General features: G+C 37.7%; 1 protein-coding gene across 2 annotated transcripts in view; it reads left to right on the top strand.

Annotated features, from left to right (window-relative positions):
* The window catches only part of AEBP2 (AE binding protein 2), a 49745-nt gene that overhangs the window by 5249 nt on the left and 17703 nt on the right, over positions 1-26793 (top strand). For both annotated transcript variants that reach the window (XM_040655917.2, XM_416415.8), the window contains exons 2-4: positions 13953-14160; positions 16933-17040; positions 24806-24992. In XM_040655917.2, coding sequence (XP_040511851.1) covers positions 13953-14160; positions 16933-17040; positions 24806-24992 — 503 coding nt within the window. The remainder of the gene's footprint in view (positions 1-13952; positions 14161-16932; positions 17041-24805; positions 24993-26793) is intronic.

Raw genomic sequence — 26793 nt, forward strand, 5'->3', positions numbered from 1 at the left:
GGGCTATAAAGACCTGAGACTCCAAAATTCTGCTGAGTATTTGTGTTGTGTCTGTATTTGTTGAGGTTGTCATTTGCTTTCAAATTGCAAAATAAAGCTCCCGTTTGTGTAGTTGTTCCGTTCAGGCACTGCAGAAAACAGCTTTGGATGGGAAGACAAAACAGCCTAGATATTTTAAACAGGTAGCATCTTTATTACTAGAGACGTTGCTTGATATAACTGAGTGGTTAACGTGAGGTCTTTCTGTGGACTACATGAAAGAGGTTGGTGTAATGGGCTGTTGTAGTATTACTTAAATACCCTTCAGAAGATTTGAGAAAAATGTTTTCCTATCCAGTGTATGAGATAGGTGGTATTTGTGTGGGTGTACAAATAAAATACACATAGACTTGTGCTTGGTTTAAGTTTGTGACACCATAAAGTCCGGTAACTTTTGAGTATGGTTTTTGGTTGGTGAGCAACTTCAGGGAATTTCCCAGCAGTGGTGGAAGGATCTGCAGTGCTTTATTGATTCTCTCTCTCTCCACTGCCCATTTAAGCTGTGTGTTGCGTGCAGCCTGAGCGTCCGTTTGGCAGTGATGTGACATAATTCATTTCTGGAGTTACTCATTCATTGGTTAAGCTGACTTTCTGGGTGATGCAGTAAGAATATTCCATTGTAGCCAGTGTTACTCAGATCTATGCGTCTTTCCAACAGCTTTAATATGTTTACACCCTTTTTTAATAACAAAACCAAAATGCTGTTCAATTAGAGAACAGCGGTGGGGGGATGAGCAATATGCAGAGCTGACATGGAAGAGAGCAGTATGGAAATCAGTCTAAGCACAATTGAGGTATGGCAGAGGTAGAGGAATTTGTTAAGGGGGTGAGAAGTGTGGATGTGACTTAGAAGGGAGCAGATGCAACGTCAGAGGGATTTCCAGCAAGGGGAGAAAAGTGAGATGCACACTGAATTTCTTGGTATGTTTGGAGATGAATTACATGTAATAACTTGAGGAAACTGCGAGATCTAAACCTGCAGGAAGTGAGGAATCAGTGCCTGTCATAGAGGAGGCAAATAACTGTGGGGAATCGTTGAAATAGATGGGAATGTAAACTCTGCTAACTCGTGCAGCAGTGGAGAACAGAGGAGAGCAGGGAACTTATTTGTGCAAACAGCAAGGCTTTCCATTTGCTGTTTGTTTGTTTTTTGAAGTGACAGTTCTAGAAAATTCTGAAAGTTGCAGATTTTTTTTTTGTATGACTGGTTCATTTTTATCACTTTATATGCCTGGTGTGCAAAGTTGATCATGCTTAGAAAATGGATGCGTTTAGATATTTCTGTCTTAGAAGATGAAGTATAAACATTCCATATTATGCCCGCTGTCTGTCATTCGTTTTGTGGTGCATTAAAGTAGAGTTTGCCTTTCTCGGGTTGTGATTTTGCAAAACTAAGAAGTAAATCATTGAGGAAAGAAATGCTCAGTCAAGGTGTGGTGTTGCTCCCCCCCATTTTCTTCACTGTGTAGTTCTCTGTATACTTGAATGTAAGGTTTTAAATATCTTCTCCAAAACTTCTTCAGTTGATTGGTTTTAACAGATGCTTTCTTCAGCAGAGTGTCACGTAGGGCATATGCAGAGTTCTGTGATAGTGATATAGAAGCAAAAGATTTGATACCAACATGGAAGTCCTGTAGTTGCAGATGCACCACGTATAGTTGCGCTATCATTTATTAATTGTACTTTAATAAGAGTACAGCATAAAGAGTGTCTGCTTATTATTAATGTTGTTCCATGCAGCACCTTGTGCAAATTGCAGGTTCCCCTGTCAAATTGCAGTGAAGTCCCTATTTTGATCGTTACAGTTTACTGTGTTGTATTTGTAGCTCAGGCTCCAAATATGAAAGATCTTAAAGCCCAGAGAAAACAATTTCGTTACCAGCAGTAAGCAGAGAATCATAAGTGTGTTTTTTTCGTTTCAAACAGAACTACTTTTGTCACTTCATGGGTAGATTTCCTGAGGCTGACTTGAATGCCAAGCTGTAGCTTAGATGAATTATACAAGTGGTACTTAATTCAGCGTCCAGCAGAACAGAAGTCACACCTTCAGATCTTTCTGTTACGAACTGAGTCTGTCAGTGGTGTTGTGCTTCTCTAGTTTCTCTGCTTTCGATGCCTGATTACTACTTGAGAGTTAGCGACTCTTCAGTGAAGTATGAAGTTGGTGCTTCACAGGAGCCTGTTGTGTCTGACCGTGTCTTTCTCTAAGTCAAACCTAACCTGTCATGGGAGGGATAACTGAAACGGAGAAGGAACTCTGAAAGGGAGTTTTGGTCTCCTCTTTATTTCTGTGTTCATTCTGACGTGTGCTTGTTTTTCAAGTTTTGTGGTTGGAGTGGGAGTAGCCATCCTGAGGCTGGGAGAATGAGACTGTTATGGTAACAACTGGTGGCATTTCTTTGACATCATAGCTGAAGGCTTTTAACTTCCAGTACTGATGAGTATTAAATATGGTTCTCAAAAGTAGAAAGCATGCTTTAAAAAAAAGCTCATTTAACTACTGAATGTGTTTCAGTAAGGATTTAAATTATGAACCACTTGTTGCTGTTTCCTAACTCTCCAAGGAGATGATCAAGTTGGAAATAAATGATTTCCCAAGAATGAAAGTGTTACTTGCACCTTTAACGTACGGCTGCTTACAGTTTCTTGATATATGTAATGCTTCTGCATATGTACTCATTGCTGTCATATCACACAGCATGCATGTTTAATCTGCTGTACTTCGTGCTGCTCTTCTGACGTTTTGCATTCCAGGTTTCCTCACTGTGTTTGTTATTTGTTGATCTGCATGCTGCAGCTCGGATGATAGCCTGAATTTGTTCTGTAAATGCATAAGTCCAAATACTCTGTGGCTGGCAATCTAAATAATCAAAGTCAGTGATCCAGGAGAGCGGAAGCAGCTCTGGAGAGGTGGTGATTCATAACACACTTTCTCAGCTGTGTTTTGTTTCCTGTACATGTTTGCTATTTTAAATTCCTTTGATTTCTGTCTTGAAGAGGTTTTCTATCTTCTCCTGGTCTAATACTGTCAAAATGAAGTGTTTGCAGTACTGTTCCCTTTTCTTGGTATTCACACCTAATCTAGGAACAGCTTTACTCTAAAATTAGCAACTGCTTCAAAAAGAATTTCAAAACATGTTTTTAAATACTACCAGTTGTCACACTGTACGAAATTCTCTCTCTGACTGATATATTTGCTCCTAAGTTGATTTCTCAGTAATATACCTATTCAGATGTTCAATAAAGAGTTTTGCAGGCTTTTTTTTAGGATTGATGTACAGAGTCACAGAATGACCTGAGTTGGATGGTATTCACAAGGATCACTGAATCCAAGTCCTGGTTCTACACAGCACCACCCAAAATCGAAACCCTATGTCTGAGAGTGCTGTCCAAATGCCCCTTGAACTCCTGCACTCAGGGCTGTGCCCACTGCCCTGGGCAGCCCATCCCATGCCCACTGCCCTCTGGTGCAGACCCTGTCCCCAAACCCCAGCTGCCCCTCCCCTGACACAGCTCCATGCCGTTCCCTCGGGCCCTGTCGCTGTCACACAGAGCAGAGCTCAGCGCTGCCCCTCCATTCCCTGTGAGGAGCTGCGGCCGCCATGAGGCCTCCCCTCAGCTCCTCTGCTCTGCGCTGAGCAAACCCAGGGCCCTCAACTGCTCCTCACACACCTTGCCCTCCAGACCCTTCCCTGCCTTCACAGCCCTCCTTTGGGTGCTCTCTCATAGTTTTATGTGCTTCTTATGTTGTGGCATACGAAACTGCACACAGTGCTCAAGGTGAGGCCACAGCAGCACAGAACATTTCTTAGGTCTTTTCCTTATGAGAAATTTGTGTCAAAATAAATTATCTGTGTGAAGTATAGGTTTAATTAAAACAAAAGTTAAAGCATCCAAATGACTAAGGAGCACAAGTGCTTGTAAGGGAGTTAGAGCTTTCTTAACTCATGCAGTTTGGGTTATCGTGGTCTTTCTCCTCCCTTCCATTCCCCTCCACTTGTCCAGAAGTTGCCTTATTGTTGCTTTTTGCTTAAGGTTAGAAAGACCCTGAAGGTGCTTTTGGAAATGCTATATCACCAAGTACAACTCTTTTCCTTTACTGTCTTTAGTGTTTTTAGAACGCATCTCTTAATTGCTAGGTTAATCCCCCTCCACTTTCACAAAACAACTTTGTTGACATCTACTATTTCTTTTTTTTGCAGTGATCAGATTTTTCTTTCCTTGCCTCTGAACAACTGTAGAGTGTTGTCTGGTTATCAATGGGCTTTACGCCTAGGAGTTGCTAAAGCAGGTGTGAACAGAAAATACTAACTTAAAGCACAGTGAAGGACTTAGACTTCATGTAGTTCTGGTTTGTTTTCATCCGTGCATTCTCATTTCTTGTTCCTTTGTGGATTATCCTTCACTTTTTAGCCACGTAGCGTTCTGCAGTCTGTTTCTGTTTTGATTGTGATTTATGTGTGTACACATAAATCTGTGTTGTTTCTTACTGCTGGTAGGTTTTCTTAAACTCAGAAACTGATGATTATCAGTTAAGAAATTATTTTGGATGTGTTCTATTTAAAGACAATTGAAAACAACAACAAACTTGTTAGAAATGCAGGTAGCTCTATTTCCTATCTGCTTTGAAGATTGTCTCCGGATTACTTGCTGGATAAATGAAAGAGCAAACAAACAAAATACACTTATAGGAGCTCCGAAGTTTTATGGCATTTCTGTGCTGCAGTCAAACTGTGTCCATTTAAATATGGGGAGCTGATTTGCTTATGGAACACAACATTAGATGTGGAGAATTAAATTGATAATTCTAGAAACTTAGTAGTTGAAGCATATGTGTTGCTTGTGTAAATAATTTATCAAACTCACCAAAGACATTCTACTGGCTCGTGGTGGTCTTTCATTTTGTGAGCTGTTTTAATCTCACTTTTAACTTGGCGTAATCATTTGGAGATCATAATGCGAGGAAATCTAAATCTGCTTGGACACATGTGTATAGCTGTGCTTAGCTCTATGTTTTACTGAATACTGGTAATCCTGATTATTGATGTTCTGATAGAATAACCACTGTGAAGAGGTTGGTAGTTAAGTTTACATAATATTCCTTGAAAGTCAGCAACAGTTGAATCTTAATGCAAAGCTATTTGAATTTATTCTTATTTTGTTTTGACTTAAGGGTCAGTTTAGTAATCTGGGTGTTGAGGATTACTAAGGTGAGTTGTTCCTCTGATGTTGTCTCCTGCTTCAGTTTTTAGCAGCTTTGGTCTACGGATCCTATTGTTGAATAGAGCATGAAATAAGAGTTAATCATGTGATGCTACTTGGAGAATGTATCATTGCTCCTGTGTTTGGAAGTGATAGACAAGTTAGGAAAAATATCCTAGGACAGATGCTTGAGTTTTCTGTCCAGGATTGATGACTTGCTCATTTTCAAGCTTTATGAAGATTTGTCTATAGGAAATAGTGCAAATAACTTCTGAATTCGTTGGCTTTAAAAAGGCAGAAAAGCTGCTACACGGTCTGTTTTGTGGCCCGGACTACTACTACTTGTTTTGGAAAGGGATAGATGGTTGGGAAGCTTCTGAACCTTTTCTCTCTCGACTTTTCCTAGCAATGTGAAGATAATGTAGAGCTCTGATGTGTCACTAAGCACCTCAATTTTTTTTTCCTTTCAGTTTTTGTTCTGTTTTGATTTGGCATTTGTAATTGAATGATCCGGATTGATGCTGTTTGTTTTGTTTTGGGATTAGTACCTAATTGTGATTTAGTCTTTCACATTGTAAAAGCCTTTCTGTTGGAATTCCAGGTTTTAACCCTTGAAGCTGTTGTAAGAAACTGTTTGATTTCCATTATTCTGAGTGGGTTTTTTTGTTTGTTTGCTTGTTTTTTTTGTATTTCTCCTTTGAGTCTTCCAGTTCAGTTGTCTTTAAGCTTTGTTCCAATCCGTATGAAGGAAGAAGCTGAAGCTTCATGTAGAAATGACAAGGTGTTTCACAGGCTAGTGAAGCTAAAGAAACTAGCAGGCTGTTTATTATCCTTAAAATATTCACCTACTTCCAATAAGATTTGTAGTATTTGGAGTCTTGAATGTTAATTATTCTTTCATTTAGTCAGAGGCAATCTTCTGTAGATTTGGTGCTTTACGACTTGATGATCAGAACTATGTATTTTAGAAGACTAGTTAGTCAACATTTAGTGTGTCTTGATGGCTGCTCTGTAGTGTTGGTTTTAGCAACGCTGCAGTGTGTGTTCCCTGAAATCTGTGTTGGTTTTAAAAATCATTGCGTTGAAAGATGAGGTTATTTATTATAGGAACCGTCAAAGTCATTTCTCTTGATGTTAGCTGTGATCATCTGGGTCCTTTGCTTACGTACTGAACAACTGGGGACTGGATGCTGAGCATTCTCAGTGGAGGTACTGTAACTCTGCAGTGAGCTCCTGTTGATCAGACGACTACTGCTTGTTGACCCTCAAGGGCCTGGTATAAGGCCCATCTGTTAGGTCTGAATTTTGCCTGAGGGAAGGTTACTTCAGTTAAGGTCTGTGGGGAATATGTGTAGCAGACATTAAAAATATAGTTGTAAATTGATTGGGCTTTTGTGCATGTGCTTGGTACCCGGTGGCTAATGGGGTCTCGTGGAAAGTGAAAATACAGTTACGTATGTTCTTGCTGCTTCTGTTTTTTTGTTGATACTATTTCTAAACCCCTACTGTCTGTTGTTCTGAAAGATTAACAAAAAAAAAGGGGGGGGGGGAGGGAAGAAATTGGGGCGTTTCATTCATTAAATTCAATAGAAGGGATTACTTGCAGTTGTGAGGAAATCAATCAACTCGGAGAGCAAAGTGTGTGTCAGGAATGATGTGCAATACGCCATTTTTTGTAATGCATTAAATCACAGGCTCATTATATTTTCATTCACATTTAACTGTACACAGCAGTTAGTGCCCAAATGCGCATGTGGTAAGTTATGTGGTTTGAAACTCGTGCATTTTAAAATGGGATGAATTCGGAGATATTTTTTCTTTCCTCGAAAGGAAATACTTGTACTTATGCAATTCCAACAAGAGCTTAATTTTGTTCAGATCCTTAAAGGAGAATAATAATCCGAGACTGAATATGCTAGAAGAAAATTTCTCATATGTTTTTAACTATTGCTGCTCTGTTTAGCTGTTATTGCTCAGGATTGTTTCTAAATACGGTTTGGACTGAATTAATCAGTTGGATGCATTTGATTCACATTCAGCATACACTGGGCAGGTATGAACGTTTTAACATAAAAGCGATGCTTAAATAAATGTCTCGATACATCCTCATTATCAACGCGATTGTTTTTAGCTGAAATGTAAAAGTAAGACCTCCAACAGTGCCTTTGAGGTAATGATTCCTTTACTTAAGCTTACGTTAATTGTGCATGCACTTTAAATGTCAGTTTCATTTCAAAGTTGTTGGCCATAATAAAGGGAAAAGGTTCAGCTCTTCTGAGAAGATGTGCTACTTTCTGTTCTACCTTACTACATCTGGAAGGCATTGTTTGCCAGCATTTGCAGACTTGGTAAAATTAGGTGTTGGTGTAGCAAGGCGATTTGGAACAGCCCTCGGTTCTTGCCCCTAGGGCTGTGATTTTAACTTAAGGTTCATTCTGGTGCTTGGATTAGGATGAAAGTAGGGAAAAACAGTCTGGAAGACTATGTTGTGCTTGCTGTAACAGTTTTAAATTTTAGTAATTAGTCAGTCTTTTGAACGATGCTTCTTAAAAACAGCTATTGTGTATGCAGGCTCTCTCCAGCAGTGACTGTTTTTGATGCTCTATTGTTTGGGATGACCCCTGAGTTGAACTCTCTGAAACTCAAATGTCTAATGTTCTTCATCAGGCTATGGTCTATAGATCCATTACAATAGAGCTGAAGCCTGCTTACAGCTCGGGAGCAAACCCAGACCTGTCTGTCACTCGCAATAGGGGAATGCCACAAGCGCTTAAGTTGAACTAGTGTCATTCTGCTTTGATAGTGGCAGTCAGGATTTAAACAGATCTCGCGGCTGAGGAGAAAGAACTGAGAGGGGAGAAAAAAAGAACGGGGAAAAAATTGTTTTCAATTTTTTAGCTACAGTTCTTTTCGATATCTCTTCTTTGCCCTTTGTCTTCTTTCTTTACTTCACTCTGTTCTCTGATGTATATTATTACTCTCTCACTTACATGCTCTGTGGATAAACCAGAAAGCAAAAAGAAAGTGGAGCAGAAGAGTACTTACCATTACTACCTTCTCTTTTGTTATGGAACTTTTTCTACTCAGCATGATCCAAGGTCAGATTAGATTGGAAAGCCCTATTCAGGGGATGAAAGATACACAGACGCTGCTGTAGTAGTCCAGCCCTGTTTGGGCTGGGTTGATGTGTGATGTCAGGACTCAAGCGGATTAGGCAAAAAGATGAGATGTGTTCACTCTTACCCATGTGCGCACCTTGCTCTTAGGCCCTTTCTGAAAATAGCAGGTAAATCAGCAGACTGAGCAAAAAATGTTGCAATTAAATCTTCACAGACTTCAGCAGCAGCCACAGTTCTGTTTACAAAACCCATCATCATTTTTCTCCTTGATCTTGAAATAGCAGTTGAAAGTCAGGTGGTCTTCCAAGTCAGTATTTCCTCTGATGCCATATATCTGCAAACTTTATTTGCAAAGCCTCTTGATATTTTCTCAATGTATAGCCTACTAGACAAATTGTGCAAGTGCATCTGCTGTACAAAACATGCCAGAGAGGAAAGATGTTGCTGGTCTTTCACTGATTCTCTTCATAGTCTTTCATGACTGACCCAGAACTCACTAAGTGAGATGGAATAAAAGTTAAAATATATATAAAATATATACATATATCTCAATTATTGAAGTACTGCTAGGCAGCTGATAACCTAAAATTGATTGCTTTTGGAGGTAGGAAATGAGAAGACTATGTAAGGTTTTTTTTATTTGGCTGTTTTTAGAAAAGGAATGTCAGAGCAGCAAGTAGCTTGCTTTTTAGGGAAGCTTGTTGAGAGAACAACCAGAAAATGATCCCTTATTGTGTGACCCTGATCATTTTGTTTTGTAAGCAATTAAGCTGTTTAGGCCCAGTTACAGCAGTATTCATCTGTACTTTTAATAACTTAGTTATGCAAGCTAGAAGAACGGAAGGATTTCTGTTAAATGAAGTACTGGCCTACGATCACCAAACTGGATTTCAGTTCCTTTTTCATTTTTACTTTGTCTTGCATACATTGAAGAACTGTAGTCCGATGTAACACTTGAAGATAAACTTCCAAGAAATTCTATATGCTACTTCTTTTGAAATGTTATGGGCGACCTTCTTTTATTCCAGTTCTTCTAATACTTAATTTTGATAGCAGCCATAGAATAATTTAGGTTGGAAAAGACCTTCAGAATCATCAAGTCCAATGGTCAACCTGATTTAGCAAGTCCCACCACTAAAAGATGTCCCTTAGTGTCGTGTCCACACCTGTCTTAAATACCTCCAGGGATGCAACACTCATCTGTTAGCCTCAGCAAGCACTAAGGCTATTAGAGCTAAACAAGGCAAACATTAAACTATTACAATCAGATTAGCTTTCTAAGTGTTGCTGGTTTCTTGTGTCATTAACACACCTATTTGTCATAGTATCTTTTGCTGGATCAGTATCGCTAGTTCCAGCTCTTGCATGTTTTTCTTCAGAAATAAGGATAGTTTTCTATAAGTAGAATAGCGTTTTGAAGATTAAAAAAAACCCAAAAAAAACCAAAACAAAAAAACAAAACAAAACAAAAAAAAAACCCAAACCAACAAGAAACCTTGAATTTGCATTTCCTGATCTGTGAAAATTAAGAGACCTGTGGCTTTGTATTGTAAAGTCAGTGTTTGTTGCATTGCACTTACAATGTAAGTAGCTGTCTCATGCTACAGGTTGCTCAATGAATTTTTGTATTACCGCTTAGAGAAATTCTTCAGCTTGCATGCTTGTTAACTGGTGAAACCAAACACATATATGCAGATGTGCATACTTTGTCCTTCACAGAATTTGCACTGGGTTGTGTTTTCTCGTTATTTTCACCCTTCAGACCAGGCTTTAAAAGCAGGGAACCCTTGGGAGAACCGTGCTGAATAACCACTGTTGGTCTGTCCTTCTGGTTATCAGGTCCATACCTCTTCTTAGGCAAGTGTTTGCCAGTGCCTTTGTGCGGGGTTTTTGAGAATGGTCCTAATGCTTTCAGTGGATGTAGAAACATGGACTCAACTGTACAAATCTTGGAAGCTTTAGCTCCTCTTTAAAACATGGATAAAACTCTATACTGTAGTACCTGTCAACCATGATAAAGTTATGGTTGTTTATCCACTTGAAATGATCTGAAGCAGCTGTTGTATTAATAGGGCACTTGTAGTTCTTTGCTGTCCTTATTTAAGCAACTTCCTGTTGGAACCACAGGTCAGTGCCATATTACTATATTCAGAATTGGTCAGGCTACGTGCCGTCTCATACACATTCAAAACTATTTCTGAATGCTGATTTTGAGAAAATTTTTCAGATAACTCCAGAACTTGGATGTATCAGAGGAACAGTATGTTACTAAGTAACCTTATTTTTCATCACAGAGTCATAGGAATTGTACTGGAAGATCTCTAGAGATCCCTTCCAACACTTCTGCTAAAGCAGCTTCCCTACCATAGGTTGCACAGGAAAGTGTCCAAATAGGCTTTGAATATATCCAGAGGAGACTCCACAACTGTTCTGAGCAGCCTGTTACAGTGCTGTCACCCTCGCAGTAAAGAAGTTTTTCCTCGTGTTCACATGGAACTGTCTGTGTTCCAGTGTGTGCCCATTGCCCTTTGTTCTGTTGCTGGGCTCCTTCAAAAAGAGCCTGGCCCCATCCACTTCACTCCTGCCCATCTCCAGGCTGAACAGCCCCAGGTCTCTCAGTCTTTCCTCCTGAGGACGTGCTCCAGGCCCCTCATCACCTCTGTGGTCCTCCACTGGACTCTCTTCAGAAGTTCCCTGTCTTTCTTGAACTGAAGAGCCCAGAACTGAACACAGTACTCCAGATGTTGCCTCACCTGGACAGAGCAGGGAGGAGAATCACCTCCCTTAACCTGCTGGCCATGCTCTTTTTAATGCACCCCAGGGTCTTCTTAACCACAAGGTCAAACTGCTGGCTGTCCGTAGTTTTTGCTTTCATAACCTGATTTTACAGATTTTACTTTCAGGAATAACTTTTGGCATAGGTATCAGATAATGAAGGTGGAAATGTCAGTCTACTGGTACATCTATTATGGACCTGGCATTGGGGGAAAAATGTGATTGCTTGCAACATACTTTATACTTTGTTTGGTATCTTCCTAGAGGGATACTAACAGCTGTTACTAGTATTTCGTAGTTAGAGACTCCTAGTATTGTTGAGCCTGTAAGCTTCGAGCTGGCTCTAGTTGCATTTTTTGGAAGGTTCTGGTGATTATAAATTAGACTTTTGAGAAAAGACAGAAACATGGAAAAGGTTCAAAATCATATCTGTAGGCTTCTCTTGGCCACTTTTGCTTTATCACAGTGAGCCTGTGTTATGAAAGGAACCAAGGCTACTACTTGTACAGAAGAAAGAAGATGGGGCGAGATGTGGGGCATGGAAAGCTGTACGTGTTTAGGACATAGAAAAGGGGACAAAATAAATATTGGGCATGTGGAAAAATGTTGTGTAGCAGAAAGAAGCCAGTGTGGCTTTCATGGGGAGAAGTCATGCCTTGTAAGGGGCTAGGTCTTTCTTTTTTTGAAATTGAAAAACAGAAGATGGTATTTGTATAATATTTAGCAAATTCATGTTTAGTAGACTTCTATAAAAGCAAAAACCTGTTGACAAGATCTTAAGAACTTTGCTTCCCCGCCCCTTCCCCAAGGGAATTGCTCAGGATACGTTCTAACTGGAAAGCTTTGTGAAGGGAGTCTGTTATTTTAAGTAAAGCGTGAAATTTGATATTGACAAATGCAGTGAAATGCCTATGGTTGAGGAGGGGAAAAATACGAACAAGGGAAATTATAATTTTGAAATCAGGAAAAAGATGCTAGCTAGTAGTGGTTAAAGGAAAAAAGAAGTATGATGAAATGAGTTTCCTCAGCCAGGTTGGATGGGGCCCTGGGCAGCCTGGTCCAGTATTAAATGGGGAGGTTGGTGGCCCTGCATGTGGCGGGGAGGTTGGAGGTTCATGATCCTTGAGGTCCCTTCCAACTTGGGCGATTCTGTGAAATTATTTTAAAGCAAAAGAGCAGATGTGCTGGTAATATCCTCTAGTTTTGAATAATGGTGCAGTTTTTGTTTCATCCATGTCAAAGTATGTTAGAGAATGGTAGTGAGTATGGCATCGGAAATATGGAACAACATTTCCTTTAAAGTAGTGCCATTTGATTTTGATTTTTATTTTTTCCATGCATTTTACTGAGAAGACTATGTAAAGACACTTAGGTAAATATCACTGCCGCATACTAGACTGTACTAGAAAAGGTGTATCTATTAGGTCAACAGAAGTAGTCCTTCCTCTTTACCTGGCACTTTTGAAACTGCATCTGGATTACTCTGTCCATTTGGGCAGATGCTTCCCAGATAGTGACATACTAGAGAGCTTCCAGTGGAGTGCCCTCAAGCTGATTAGAAAGCCGAAGTAAATGCTGTGCATTGAGAGCATAAGAAGTTCGGTTTCTTCAGTTTTAGAATAAGAATGGGAGGTCATTGCTGTTTTATTACTGATAAGGAATGTATAGCAAAGGAGGAGCTGGAGTTGTCAATTGTAAACTGAAGAACATGATGACAGACTGAAGTTGCAACACTAGAAATTCTGATGAGATGTTAGGAAATTTTTCCCTTTTTCCACAATGAGGTTAATCAAATATTTGGAAAAACAGTTTAGAAAGATAGCAGAAACGTCAGCCTTTGAAAATACCCATTAGAAAGTTAACTGTGGAAGGCCACGAGCAATCTGATCTTACTTGCTTCTATTTGAGCAGGAAATTTGACTAATTAGCTCCCTGAGATCCTTTCAAAGATGAGCTGTCCTCTAATCCTGTGGCTTTATGGAAGACAAACATAAAGGGTTCTAAAAGGCAATGAGCCTGTTTACTAGGTTAAAAAAAGGCATGTCTGTAGCTATTTAATTTTTATCCAGGAACAGCATCCATCCACCTCTGTAATTCTTTGTAATTCTTACATTAATATGGAAAGAGCACTGCAGGCTTTTTTTTTTTTCTTGGTCCAGTTTCATGCTAGGCTCTGTATCTGTCATGATACATAACAGACCATCTGATAGCAATGACCCTGCTGCCCATGTGTTCCTACAGTTGCTGCTAACTTCTTTGCAAAAGCTTACTTCCCCAGCCTTCCCACACCTCTCTTCCCCTCCTTCAAAAAAAAAAAAAAACAAATACAAACAAAAAGCTGCCAAACCAACAACCCATAACAGGATCGAATCATTAATATAGTCTATGCATGTGACAGAAATACTACCAGAGCAGGGAATTAAGTGTGGGAGTCTTCGATATCCTCTAAAACTTCAGGGTCAATTGTGGATGTAGGTGTAGATGCATCTCTGTTCTGACCACACGTGCTTTCCCCTCAACCCCTGAGTAAAAATAAGGAATGAGTGGTGTGGCTTAGAAGTAGCTGCAACCACACAAGATTTTCTGGCAAGTTAGTGAGTGGGGTAAAACTTTCCAGCCCTGTTTTTTGTTGCTGCTGTCCAGAAGTTATACAATAGAGTGATAATGGCTATTTCCTGACCGAATGCTTTATTTAAGGTGATGAGCCATAGTAATTTTGTGTAAGATATTATTTTTGACCTAAATGAATCTGACGCAATGCCGTGAAGTTAATGGAACAAACACAGCTTGTAACAAACACAAACTTTCTTCTTACAGCATAAGCAGCACTATTATGGATGTAGACAGCACAATTTCCAGTGGACGTTCAACTCCGGTGATGATGAATGGACAAGGAGTTCCTGCCTCCTCTGCAAAAAGCATTGCTTATAACTGTTGTTGGGACCACTGCCACGCTTGCTTCAGCTCCAGCCCGGATTTGGCAGATCATATTCGCTCCATACATGTGGATGGCCAGCGAGGAGGGGTTGGTGTTATTTCTTTTCTTCCTTAGTTACTGATACTACACTTCATAATGACAGTAATAATTTTATGTTATAAAGTATCAATTCTGCAGCTAGTGACAACTGAGATTAGGCCCTCAGGAATGAGGTACTGGGTATTCAACTGTTGTGTTTTACACAATTCACTCTATTTTTCCATTCTATGGTTTTGATTGAATGGCTAGCTTTAAGAACATATGTTCTTAATAAAATAATTGAATCTATTGAATTTTTAATAGATTTAGTAATTTCCCAGCATCCTGATATGCCAGTTTATACAGAAATACTTGGAATTAATTTTCTTGTAACTACTAGTAGATGTGTTTCTGCATGTTAGCTCAGGCTAAGTCACATCTTGATTATTTTTACAAATGTGAGTCTTGTAAGTAATAAAACATATATGGGTAAATATAAGATAGAAGTAAGACTGGTTGTCTTGGGAGTACAAGTCTTAGCAAAGCAGTTCTGTTTGTTGTACTGATGGCAGGTCTTACACCTTCAGTGTAACTGCATCTAGTATTTTTTTTTTTCTAAACTGAAGTACGTATTTCAGTTTAATACCTGGTTAAGTGGGGCGGTTTTGGTAGGTTTCACAATTTTAAGGTTTTTAAATAATCCCCAAGTAGTGTAATATTAACTCTGTATTTCTTTAATTGTGTCACAGTGGTGGCTGTGACTCATTGGCTGTATTTGGCTAATGTTATTTGTTATGACTGAACTTCTAGCTTGATATTAAGTGACTTTTTTTCAGTCCAAACTCCAGGCAGAATCATCTGACCAATGTGCCAGCTTCTTAGTTACTCATGAGATAGACTTCTATAATTCTAAGTATAGGTTTATAAAAGTGTTACGAATATCCTGGATGAAACAATTAAGTGGATGAGATGTATCGGTATCCTGTGAAATTTCATATAAATGCATCCTTGGTGACCTTTGTGCCTCCTGTGACCCCTGAAAAACGTTCCATGCTGTATTTGTGTGTTTACGTTCAGTGTGGTGTGATTTGTGGATATTTTTACGTAAAAAATGTCACTGTATTCATCTTTCTGAAAGAGACAGCTGTAGGTAACACAATGCGCCTGATTCCTGTGTTCAGTTCACACTTCTTTTATTCCCCCTGGTGGAGCTGATTTGTTTGTTGTAAAGTTTCTCACTGGATGCTCTGGGAGGGGAATGATGCTGGCTGTTTTCTTCCAAGGATTAGTTCGCCATCTGCTGGTGAGGTGGTTAAGTGGTGCATGTTCTTGGGGGTTTTCATTGGATTTCAAAACTTAATCAACTCAGTGACTATAAATATGAAGGAAAGTAGTAATAAATGCTTACTGGGAGCTTATAAGCATGCTTATCATGTTGCTTTTATGGTTGTAATGTATATATTTTCTAAGCTAATACTAAGATAACGGTTCCACTCCATACAGAATCATGAATGCCCAGATACACTAATGGAATAATGGTTTTACCTCCCTGAAATGTTCTGTTAGAAATATTTTGGATTCAGCCTTCAGAGGCATGTTCCCAAAAAGCCTCACTGGGGTTTCCTGTGGGTTGTTGTAAAACCAAGCACTTGTTTTCTGAGGAGATTGCGTTTCAACAACCTGTTGTTTCGTAGTAGTTCCTTCCTGAGTGCTCTGCAGTTGATGATGGAGATACTGGGACAATTAAGGAATTGTTTCGGTAGTAGAGATCTGAAATTTCCGGTTTAGTGGCTACAGGGAGACCTTAAAACTGAGAAGCAGCAGACACCAAAGCATCAGAAAGTTAGGCCTCATGAGTCAGTAGACCTTGATCAATCACATAGGCGTACCAGGTTTTCCAGCTTTGCATTAGTAAGCTGGGCTATCTGTATGTTACATAGCAAGCACATAGCACTCCTCTGGCTATTCTTTTGTTTTGAAAGTACAGTCTTTTGAAGGTTTGGTTTTTTAATCTCTGAAAGAGAACAAGAAACTCAAATCCAATTAGTTGCTTGCGGTTCTGAAAGGTATTCTGAAAGTACTTTGGACAATGCTATTCCTGGGGACTGTATTCTGCTGCTAAAAATTGGGGCTGTACCTCCCTTCACACACAGACTTGTTGAGGAATTTCTGATGAAAGCCAAGTTCATTGAGCTTTTTTATTCTCTAGGTTATAGATAGACACAATGAGAGGAGAGAGAAAAGCAGCATGAGTAAGTTCTACTCCCTTTAATGCACTATTGTGCGTGTGACTAATCTGTACATGGAAATAGCTAAACACCCATAGATTTTGAATCCTATGGAAGATTTTAACTTTATTCATCAGGAAGTGAGCTTAAAACCTTAACTAGGGTTATCCAGTATTCTATAGTATAAAACTTATATTTAAACAACTGGGTTTTAATTAAGACTTTAACTTTGCCGTCTTAAAGAATGAAGTTATTTCTTGCTTATGAGATGAAATCATTTTATCCTTTATATTTTTGCTATCCAGAAAATGTAAATTTCATCATATGAAAATTTTGTATCTCGTTACTTGGGTGATACTGATACACAGTGCAAATGCAAGCTGTGGCTCTTGATTGTGTTTATCTGCAGGATTGCCTGGCTTTTTATACTTTTGACTACTTGTGGATTCAGTTGTTTTTGCCTTGGTAAGATGAGAAGTATGTTGCAGAATAAATGGTTGATTCAAAATTCTTTGAACTAATTTGTATTGCAGAAGCAGGCTTCTTTGCTAATAAATTTTTTTTTACTGTTTTCTTTGACTTGTGTAAACTGACCACGTTTTTGCTTTATCAGGTGTTTGTTTGCTTGTGGAAAGGTTGCAAAGTATATAATACACCTTCAACAAGTCAAAGTTGGTTGCAGAGGCATATGCTGACACACAGTGGGGACAAACCTTTCAAGGTAAGGTTCATAGCAAGATATCTTTTATTTTACGAACAATCCTATTCATTTTTCCTTATATAATGTATTAATTGAAAAATATGGTCACAGGAAGATTTGTTAAAACTTACTAAGTGAGGTAAACTTGTACTTCTGATGTGATAGTGCCCAAAGATTTGGTTCTGTTATGAAATGCAATTGAAGATATTGTTATTGCTTCTCCGTCCCTGTTTCTTTTAACCTGTAAACGGTAGGGTAATCTGAAGTAAAATAATGCTTGCATTCAGTTTCTTGTGCTTTTCCAAGCTGAACTGTTTACAGTGTAACAGTGAGATGCTTTGCCTCATGCTTCACACTTTGGATGATGCCTGATGGTGCGCATTCTGTGCTTGAATGAGCTGTTCTTGTTAACAATATTCAGTTGAAATAGTCAGTGTCTGTGTGTGGTTAACTTCTCTGAGAATAATAAGGAAGTCAGGACTGCAGGACCGTTGAGCTGACTGTATTTCCTGCGTAGTATTTTCTAACTTTCTCTTTCTTTCTCCCCCCTGATCTGTACCTGCAATTCTAGGTATAGTAATGTTTATCATTCCCATATCCACCAATCCGTTATTAATGAGTTGCTTCATCCTCTTATGGATACAGTTGGGGCAGTTCATAGCTGTCAGTCCTGGATCACTTGATGGTAAGTCTCACCCACACTACTTCAGATTGAAGTTCTTCCATCTAGGATTTGAAAAATGAATGAGGGTTTTTTTTATTAAATCTAGGTAGCATTTTATACCTTCCTTCCTCGCCCCAGCCCATCAAGTCTTAGTCACTGCTTCTCCACTTTTGTTTTCTGTCTTCTCATACAACATCATCTACTTTTTTTAATTTTAGGGCAGTTTTATTACTAAAAAGTACTTTTCTGTTACAGTGACCTCTTTCAGAAGTTGCTGCTTCTGCACAGCTTATTATAGTAGCTATGACACAAAACTATACTCAACACCCAGACAGTAAAAACAGTGCAGAGGAAAGCTTTTTTTTTTTTTTTTTAAAAAATATATATTTTTCCCCCTTCCAAACTGCCTAGTTTAGTGTGAATGTTTCTTACAGGGTGAATGGCAGGGTGGAAGTTTTGTTCTTGAGTTTATTGTATCCTTTGTTCGAAGGAATTAAGTTAATATGCTCTTGGAAGCATAGCGTAAGGATGGTAGATCTCCGAAAGAAGCTTTCAAATATGATTGTTCCAGTAACTGATCTAATTGTAACTGCAAATCTTTGAATCAAACTTGAAAATGAGTAATTGAGGGAAACTTGTACCTTCTTTCTTCTCACTTTAGAACTAAGGATGTGCTTTAAAGTGCAGTGGCAGGTTTCTGTCTTGTAGACAAGTCTTCCGGTAGTTTTGAACACTTGCTTGTTACAGATCAAAGAAACTCAATTTAGAGGTACTGAGTTTAAAGGGGGAGATCATACCTCAGGAAAAAAAGTACTTCTTGAGTCTTGGGAGAGTTATCTAGCCAAGTGAGTAAAATTGATATCCCAGGTTGTTTTTTTGTTTTTTTTCTTTGTTTGTTTGTTTTGGCAAGCCTCTTTAAAGCTAAAGCCCTACAATTTCAAACAGTTGGTTCTGATAATAAACATCTTGTGTTAAGTGTGGATTATTTCCCCAGCTAGTTTCCCCTGGTCAAACTTGGGGAAAGAATAAAGCATAGGCTAGGATTGCAGTAGTTTATTTTTGTGGCTCAAAGTGTGTCATTTCCTTTTTTTTTCCTACCGTTGTTTTCAGTGTTTCTGTTTGTATTTTATCTTTATATTTTAAATCTGTTCCTGGCAGCTTTGGATGGAGGGTAATTGTGGTGTGAATTTAGTAAAATCCCTTTGTTCCCTGCTTTGTTTATGCTGAATGTAGTCCTCAGAGCCCACATGATGTGATTGTGATAACCTGTTAGTTAACTAGACTCCTTTCTTCACTTGATTTCTTACTTTTTCAAGCTTTTGAGATCTGTCTGATAGAAAATTACTTAAGAAATAAAACTCAGGATCAGCAGTTGCTTTATGTCAGTTCAAAAACAAAATGGTTTTGCACTTAGCTGTTCTTATAAATCTTAATTTCTCAGATTTCTATCAGAAACCAAAGTTTTTCAAGTTAGAGTTGTATTGAAGACCTCGTTCTTGATTATCTAAATTAAAAAAAAACCCTAAATTAAAAAAAAAAAAAAAAGATGATCTGTTGCTTTGTAAGGTTACACTGGAGTTCTAGTTTAAAGGAAGGAATCATCAATTTAGATGACTCAGTGAAAAATGCCAAGTCATTCACTCTTTTGTTAATAAATAAATGCCAGAATTTGTGAGGGATTTACTTAGAAGGTAGTGGAAATGACAGAGCTTGGTGCTGTTGTCTGAAGAACTGTTCAACTGTTCAGGATGGTTTTAAGAAAGGTAAAGGACGTTAGCTAGGGAGGTGATGATAAAATGCTGAGAAAATTTACTTTCGTAAAGGTATGAGAAAACTATAATAGTTTAATGAAGATAGGAGATAAATATATGGCAGGTTGTTGTGTTCCTTCATCTCTAGTCAAAGGAAGGGACAAAAATATTAAATTGGAAAGCAGTTGGGAGTTGACTTAAGTATAAAGCTGCCTTTTGCAGGTCTGTTCAGTTGAGGGATACATCCCTGTCCTGCCTACCTTTTGCCTGTGAATGAATTCATTTTATGTAGTTGCCCGTTCTGGGTTTAATTCCCTGTTTTTGTGATGCCTGTAACACTGTCCTTTGATGTAAAAGTTGTGTCCTGCTGTGAATGAGCTGCTGTGCTTCCATTTTAAAAGTTCTTTGTGAATTTACCTGCCCTGTCCACGTATGCACATAAACTATATAACTGCGTGGTTCATTCGTCGCTGAAATGAACCCTTTTGTAAATTAGAGGCAATTGTTTCATATTTCTGTAAGTTCCTCCTGTGGTTTCTGTTTGTGTGGTTTAGTATGAACCCCTGACTATTGCAGTAGCGATGTCAAGGAAAAGGGGCATTTGCTTATAAATACCATTTTTGAGATTATATTAGCTCCATTTTTTTATATGGGGCAACTTCCTAGTAGCATATGTACATTTACTAAGTAGGAGGTATTTTACATCTTACTCATCTGCTAGACTAATGCAAAAATAATCTTTGGGATAGAACTCTGGACCTCAGTTCCTCTTTAGTCCTAGAATTTCTTTGTTTTTCTATTTTATTTCCTCCCCTTTCCAAAGTTTTCGATACTGGATGGATTTGTATTTTTGAAGCAGTCATCACTGGTTTGTTACTTAGAAAATACTCTTTCCCAAGGTAACCATGAATCCCTCCAGAGCAAAAGTGTGTCAGTTCAATAAGGCATTTACCACTGTAGCTAGTTTGTAGTCTGTAATCAGGTATTTCTGCAAAGCTGTATACTTCTTTAATCATATTTTTGGTAAGCGCTGTTTCACAAATCCATTACTCTTGTCAAGAGAACAAAAAGACTGATCTTACAGAGCAGATTTCTGGTCTGAGAACTTAACTGGCTGCCTATGGCCTGCTGTTAGGCATTTTGAAGTTAACACTACTCTTCTTAGTACCTGAAGCTTTTTGCTTTTGTGTTGCTGGAAGTTTTCTCTTAGCTAGGACCAGGCTTCTATAAGCAATTCCTTCAGGCTTTCTGTTGTTGTAGGGATTCATTTAATACAAGTGTTCTCAGAGCATGTAATTATTTCTCTGAAGACGTTCAGTATGTTCACATTTGTGTATTATTTTATATCTAGAGTTGAAAGATAAAAACATTCTTTAGCTCTATACTTGTATAATTTTTGCAGCTTTTTAAAAATGAGTGGAACATCAGGAATATCGTTGTGTAGTAGAGCTCCTATCTTAAGTTCAACAACTTAAACTTTTAGGCTTTCAGAACATACAGACAGATGGAACTAGAGGAACAGAGTCAGAGTTAGAAAACCGATGCTGGTAACTCTTTGGCAAGCCGAGAAGGAATTGTCTTAAACTTGTCTGTTTTAAATAAATAGTTGAATAGTTATTGTGCTGTGGCACTACACTGGAACTTAAACTTTTGAACCGCTAGTTGCTGCAGTAGAAGGCACTGAAAGTTACTTGTAGACATACCAAAAGAACTCTTAACATGTAATGTCAATGAACAAATAAAAAGTGTTAGACACAGTAAAAGAACAAATGGGAAAATGAGCTCAAATGTGTGGGAGATTTTAAGCAAAATAATTGCTGACAGCAATCCTCCATAAGTACAAGGCTGTGTGGGTATGGTACCAACTGCTTTCACATACTGATTCTAGTGGGTGTGCTCTTAATGTTTAAGATCAGGCACGCAAGGTTTGCTCACAGGGTGAATGCTTTCAGCAGCAACATCAAGTGACAGCAGAGAAATTTATTTCAGGGTTCTGTTCTTTGCTTTAAAGAACAAAAAGGATGGGGGGGGGGGGGGGCTGGGAGTAATAATAAAATGGAACCCTGGTGCTCATTGTACCAGCTAACTTTCAAAACTCATTACGGAGTAAGTCCACTTAATGTGACTCTTAATAGAGTAACATATTGTTGAAATCTGGAAAGCAAAACCTAGCAAATTCAGTAATCATTTGGAATTCATATTGACTGCCTTTTTGGCAGAATATCCTCTATTCATTAGAACATTGCAGATGTAGATAGAAAATGTAAAGACATTCTGCTTTAATGTTCAAATGATGAGATAGTAGGGTTTGTCCAGATGTCAAAAATATTAATATTGAATTTATTGAAAAAAATTCACATTGAGTATTTTTAAAAAGGGCATTTGATTATTTTGAACTTGAGAGGAAAAAAAAAATCTGTATTGCTAGATACTTTAATGTCTTGTTTAAAGTCACTGGTCACTGTTGCCCATTAATAATGGTGGGTATGGGTACACTGGAGAAATTAAACTTCTTACGTGTTGACTTATTTTCTCTTGAAGTAACATATCCACCAATCCGGACCCAACCTATCATATTGCAAATTTAATGCAAATTTTTGAGATAAAAGTTTTTGGGGGAAAAATTAAGAGACTGGTGTAAAGTTGTGCATAGCAGTTGAGTTTGATTTATTAGAAGCCCTCTAGATCTGTATAATTATCTGGTGGGAAGCTGATTTGGTGTGACTTACCGTCCAGAGATCCTGAAGTGACAGCCTGAACTGCTCCTTTATCTTTGGAGAGAAGAGACTTTATCCATTAGTAACGGATTGCTGGATATATTATTTTAGAGAAAAAAAGAAAAAGCAGGTAAGAATTTTTTTTTCTCCTCTTCTACTGTCTTCTGTCTGCTACAAAGACATTTGTTGTTGTCTTTGATATATCAGCTGTTGATTACTTGATGATACGATCTGGTAGTGTCAAAGTATACAGTATGTGAATGTGATGATCTTTGCAGAAATTTCATGCTGAGGCTGCAGACTGTAAGTAGTCTTTCTGGAAAAATATAATTGTCAGTTGCAGTTTGCATATGTTGAGGGCTTAATGTTTGGGCTTTTAAAAGTCAAACTTGGGTAGAACAAAGAGTAGTTTCAGTAGTGAATCTGTGTTGATTACCTGTGTTTGTGCTTTTTCTGCACTAGACAAAACTCAAGTTGTGACACGGTGGGTCAAACCGTCGTCAGCCATAAGACTGTGCTTTTTGTCTATTGAGAAATAGCACAAAGTCTTACAAACTGTGCCATTGCTATATTTGTATATTCAGAAGGTGTTGCTTTTTGGTACTGCTCTTTAGTAAGTAGTAAGACATTGAGTTATTTTTGACCTCTAGAAGGCCTTAAAAAGATTGAACTTCTTTTTTTCCTACTGTGTGGTTGAACTTCAGGTTATAGCTTTAGTTTGTGCTCATTTTCTTTTTGTTAGCACTTGTAGGATCAGAAAGAGCTAGAAGAAGTGTCAGTAGCACCTTAATGAAAGTTAAACCTGAGTTTAGATTTAGTTGCGTAGTGTAGTTTTGTGAAACTGCTGTTGTGAGTCACAGTGCAAACGCTTCAAGGACTTCAGTACAGGAGAATAAAAAAATTGGTCAAATTAATACACACATTTTATCTATATCTATGAATTGAGTTTGTTCGCCTCGAATACAATGAACTTTTCGTCTTCAGTATTAGTTTGCTGTAATGATACTGCATTGAAGTTTCCATATTGTAAATGAGATAATAATATTTTGTATTGTTCTGAATATAGATGTGCTCTGATTTCTTATTGTAAGTCATTACAGTGTAAGTGTACAGTATTGCTGTTGTTTGAACTTGGGTAGTTACAGAGCAAGGCGGTAAGTTTTTATTAGAGTTCGCTATGTTTCTTGAGATGCTTTTTAGTGGATGAGATGGGGAGAATCACACACATTGTCCTAAAGCTTTTTGTCAGGGAATTACATGGTTTTGGGTATCTCAGTACTTTGCAAGCTTAAAGGAATTTTTCTAAAAATCATGTAAATAAAAATACTAAAAATATCCTCCTATTCTTGTCTTTTATTATCATGTAATCTTGTAGTCCTATAGCAAGCATGAAGTCAGTGGGGATAACACATTTCTCTTTATGAACACTATATTCCTGTTTTATATTAATCGAAGAAAACACTTTGCTAGGTCTGAGGCAGAGATGGACATTTCAGGTTTTTTTTTTCTTAACAGCCACAGTTGGAAGACAGCACAGCTGGGTGTTAGGAACAAAACATGCTGAGTGGTATTCTGCTGCTGTCATCTTGTCTTTCAATCAAATGTGCAGGCTTGGGACAGATTACTTTGAGCTTGCAAATTCTTCTTTAGTCCTCAGAGAAAAGTTAGTATTATGTATGTAGTTGCACCATTACTTGTTGCTGAACTGTTGTTGCAGCTGCCACATCAGTTTCCAGTGAAGGGTAGAGGTGATGCACGGTTCTGTGCAGCTCATGATGGAATACTTATATTTTCTTTTACCCTTGTAAGCTCAGTGCACAAAAGAAAAGGTTTGTGCCTCCCACTCCAACTATACAATTTACTGAATTGTGAATATAAACCAAATACAAAAATTCTAATAGTTACTGTGGGCATTACTAGCTTAGTCTTATGTATCTTGTGATTTCCCTATTTCTGTTAGTCACTATTGGAGCTCATCTTATTTTTCAATTTCAAAGAAAATGGCATCTCTTCATTAATTACTTCTGAAGTAATTATACTATCCCAAAATAAACGTGTGTAGTGTTAATAATTTTAAGTTACTGAAGCCAGTTTTAGACAAGTGAAATATAATGATTGACCTTGTTTAGCATTTATAAAAAGTGCTGTGTCAAATTTCATGTGGATGGGGATGTATTTTTTTTTATTCAAAAAAATTTACTTCTACTTTGTCAACTGAAAGAGAGAGGTTATAGAACGCTAGTGTATTGAATACAGAAGACAGTAAAATTATGGGTAATACAGAATAACAGTGCTGTGTTTCAAAAGGCAAGGGGATATAATGCTGGTCTGTAGGGGGAAAGTTCTTTTTTTCTATGAAAAGAATTATTCAGTGCGTTGTTCAAGATAAATTTTCTGCTATACAATACTGTAGAATATAATAAAGCATTTTAATAAGTGATTGCACCATTAAATAAGTGTTAAAAGTTGCAAAGTTTAGATGGGAATTTATTTCGGATGCTTTTGTTTCTATTTTTAGAATTGCATGGTCATTAAGAGTTTCTTTCTTATAATGTGTTGGAGGTTGAGCCAGAAAAAGCAAAGTCTGTGAAACCTCTGTGAATGACTGTCTTGCAGTGCTCTGATGCAGTTGTTTCATTTTCTTCTCTCATTAGTGTGTAGTTGGTGGGTGCAACGCCAGCTTTGCATCTCAGGGAGGACTTGCCCGTCATGTGCCCACACACTTCAGCCAGCAAAACTCTTCAAAAGTTGCCAGTCAGCCAAAGGCCAAAGAGGAATCTCCATCTAAAGCTGGAATGAATAAAAGAAGAAAGTTAAAGAATAAGAGACGACGATCATTACGTAAGTATTTCTGGACGTTTTTATATGCACAAGAGCACGTTTCATTAACTGAAGGACATAACGTGCATGGCCAAGATTTAGTTTTGGGGAGAGTTGATTTGCTGTGTTCTTTATCTTTATGCAGTTGAGGCTCTTTAATTTCATATGAACCTATGTTATTTGAAGTATGATATAGACTTGGGAGACTTGGATATTCCCAAAGGATGTATAAGCAAATTATATTAATAAATGCATCTTAAATGTAAAGCTCAAGATTTCCTCTAATTTTGAAACTGATTAAAAGTTAAGAGAAGTTAGAATGCTATTTCTGTCCTCCTCAGACTGTGACTTGCAAAGTTTTCCCTTTAACAGTTTACACAAATTAGAAGGTTCAAAAAGGGAAGGCTGATCAATGAAGAATTAAGTGGTCACATTGCAGTAAACTTTTAGTTCATCTTAGTGTAAAAAGAAGGGCTTATTTGAAGTACGTGCAGGTTCACAGAAGACTGTTTTGTTTTGTTGACTATGTTATTCAAACAAAATACAAATGTCTAAGACTGATCATTTCAAATTACTTCGCTTTCAGAGATTTGCAAGTTGTATTTAATTTTGCATAATTATCCATATTGTTTTTTTTTTTAGGTGAATGATTTAACACATTTTTATTCAATGTCTCACTCAATACATGTAAAAGTAGAATGCAGATTGGCATTTTATTTGTAATTTATGTAAGTTATTGACTTAAAATTTCAAATTGTAGTTAGGACTTTAAAGATGCCCCAGTCATAATAAGAGAATATACTGCTGAATTTGTTCTGCAGATATGCACAAAGTCATCTTCATGGAGTAGTGGGGGGAAGTAAATAGAAAGTTCTCGAATGAACCAATGGCAAAAAGAGATATAATTGGTTTTTAACATTTCAGGAATATTTACTCAACTGTAGAACTTGAATGGTGTGTACTCTTAATCAAGCGTTGCACAGAAAGAAAAATGACAGCTGCTTGAGTGATTTTTTTTTTCATCTTGTTACCTCTAGAGACAAACACAATGGTGGCTGTATGGTTTTGCCTTAAGGCAAAAGTCATCTCTAACTGGATTGGGAAATGACTATTTAATGTATTTCTCTGGGGAGTATGTGACCCAGAAATGTATCCAAAGTTGATGACATTTTCTGAAAATGTTGAATATTGGTAGCTTTTCTTTAGAACTTGGTGTGGATTATCGCTGATTCGGTGAATTTGACAAAGAGCTGATATAATCTTGCTCATCTGGAAGTTTCTTAGTTTAGCTTTAGAATAAGAAAGGGCAAGGAGACTTACCTGAAAGGCCAAAATAACAAACAAGCCGCATAAAGTATTTCCAGTCTAGAGTATGCAAAGCTAGGAATGAAGTGTTTTTTACTTAGATGTTTTAAAAGGGAGAAGTGTTTTACTTCTATACTATTTTGTCTGCAAATGGGGTTATAACATATGACAAATAGATACAGTACAGGGTGCTTTTCACTACTGTACAGTGTTTAAGTTAAATTCACAAATAGTCATTTGTTGGAAAAAAATATTTATTTATTAAAATTTAAATTAATTAATTAAATTAATTAATTAAATTTATGTATTAAAATTTTATCAGATAATAAATTTTCTCCTGAAAAAATGCTGTCAATATCTCTCAGTGGTTTGATGAGACCCTGAAATGTTTGCAGTGTGTAAATGGATTAATATTTATTGACAATTGATTGTCAGCACATGCTGAAACTGAAGTATACTTACGTAGAAATTAAAGGTTCAAATGCAGCAAAACAATTAAGTTGCTTCCTCTTTATAG

The sequence above is a fragment of the Gallus gallus genome, chromosome 1 (genome assembly GCF_016699485.2).
Source record: "Gallus gallus isolate bGalGal1 chromosome 1, bGalGal1.mat.broiler.GRCg7b, whole genome shotgun sequence".
NCBI lineage: Eukaryota > Metazoa > Chordata > Aves > Galliformes > Phasianidae > Gallus > Gallus gallus.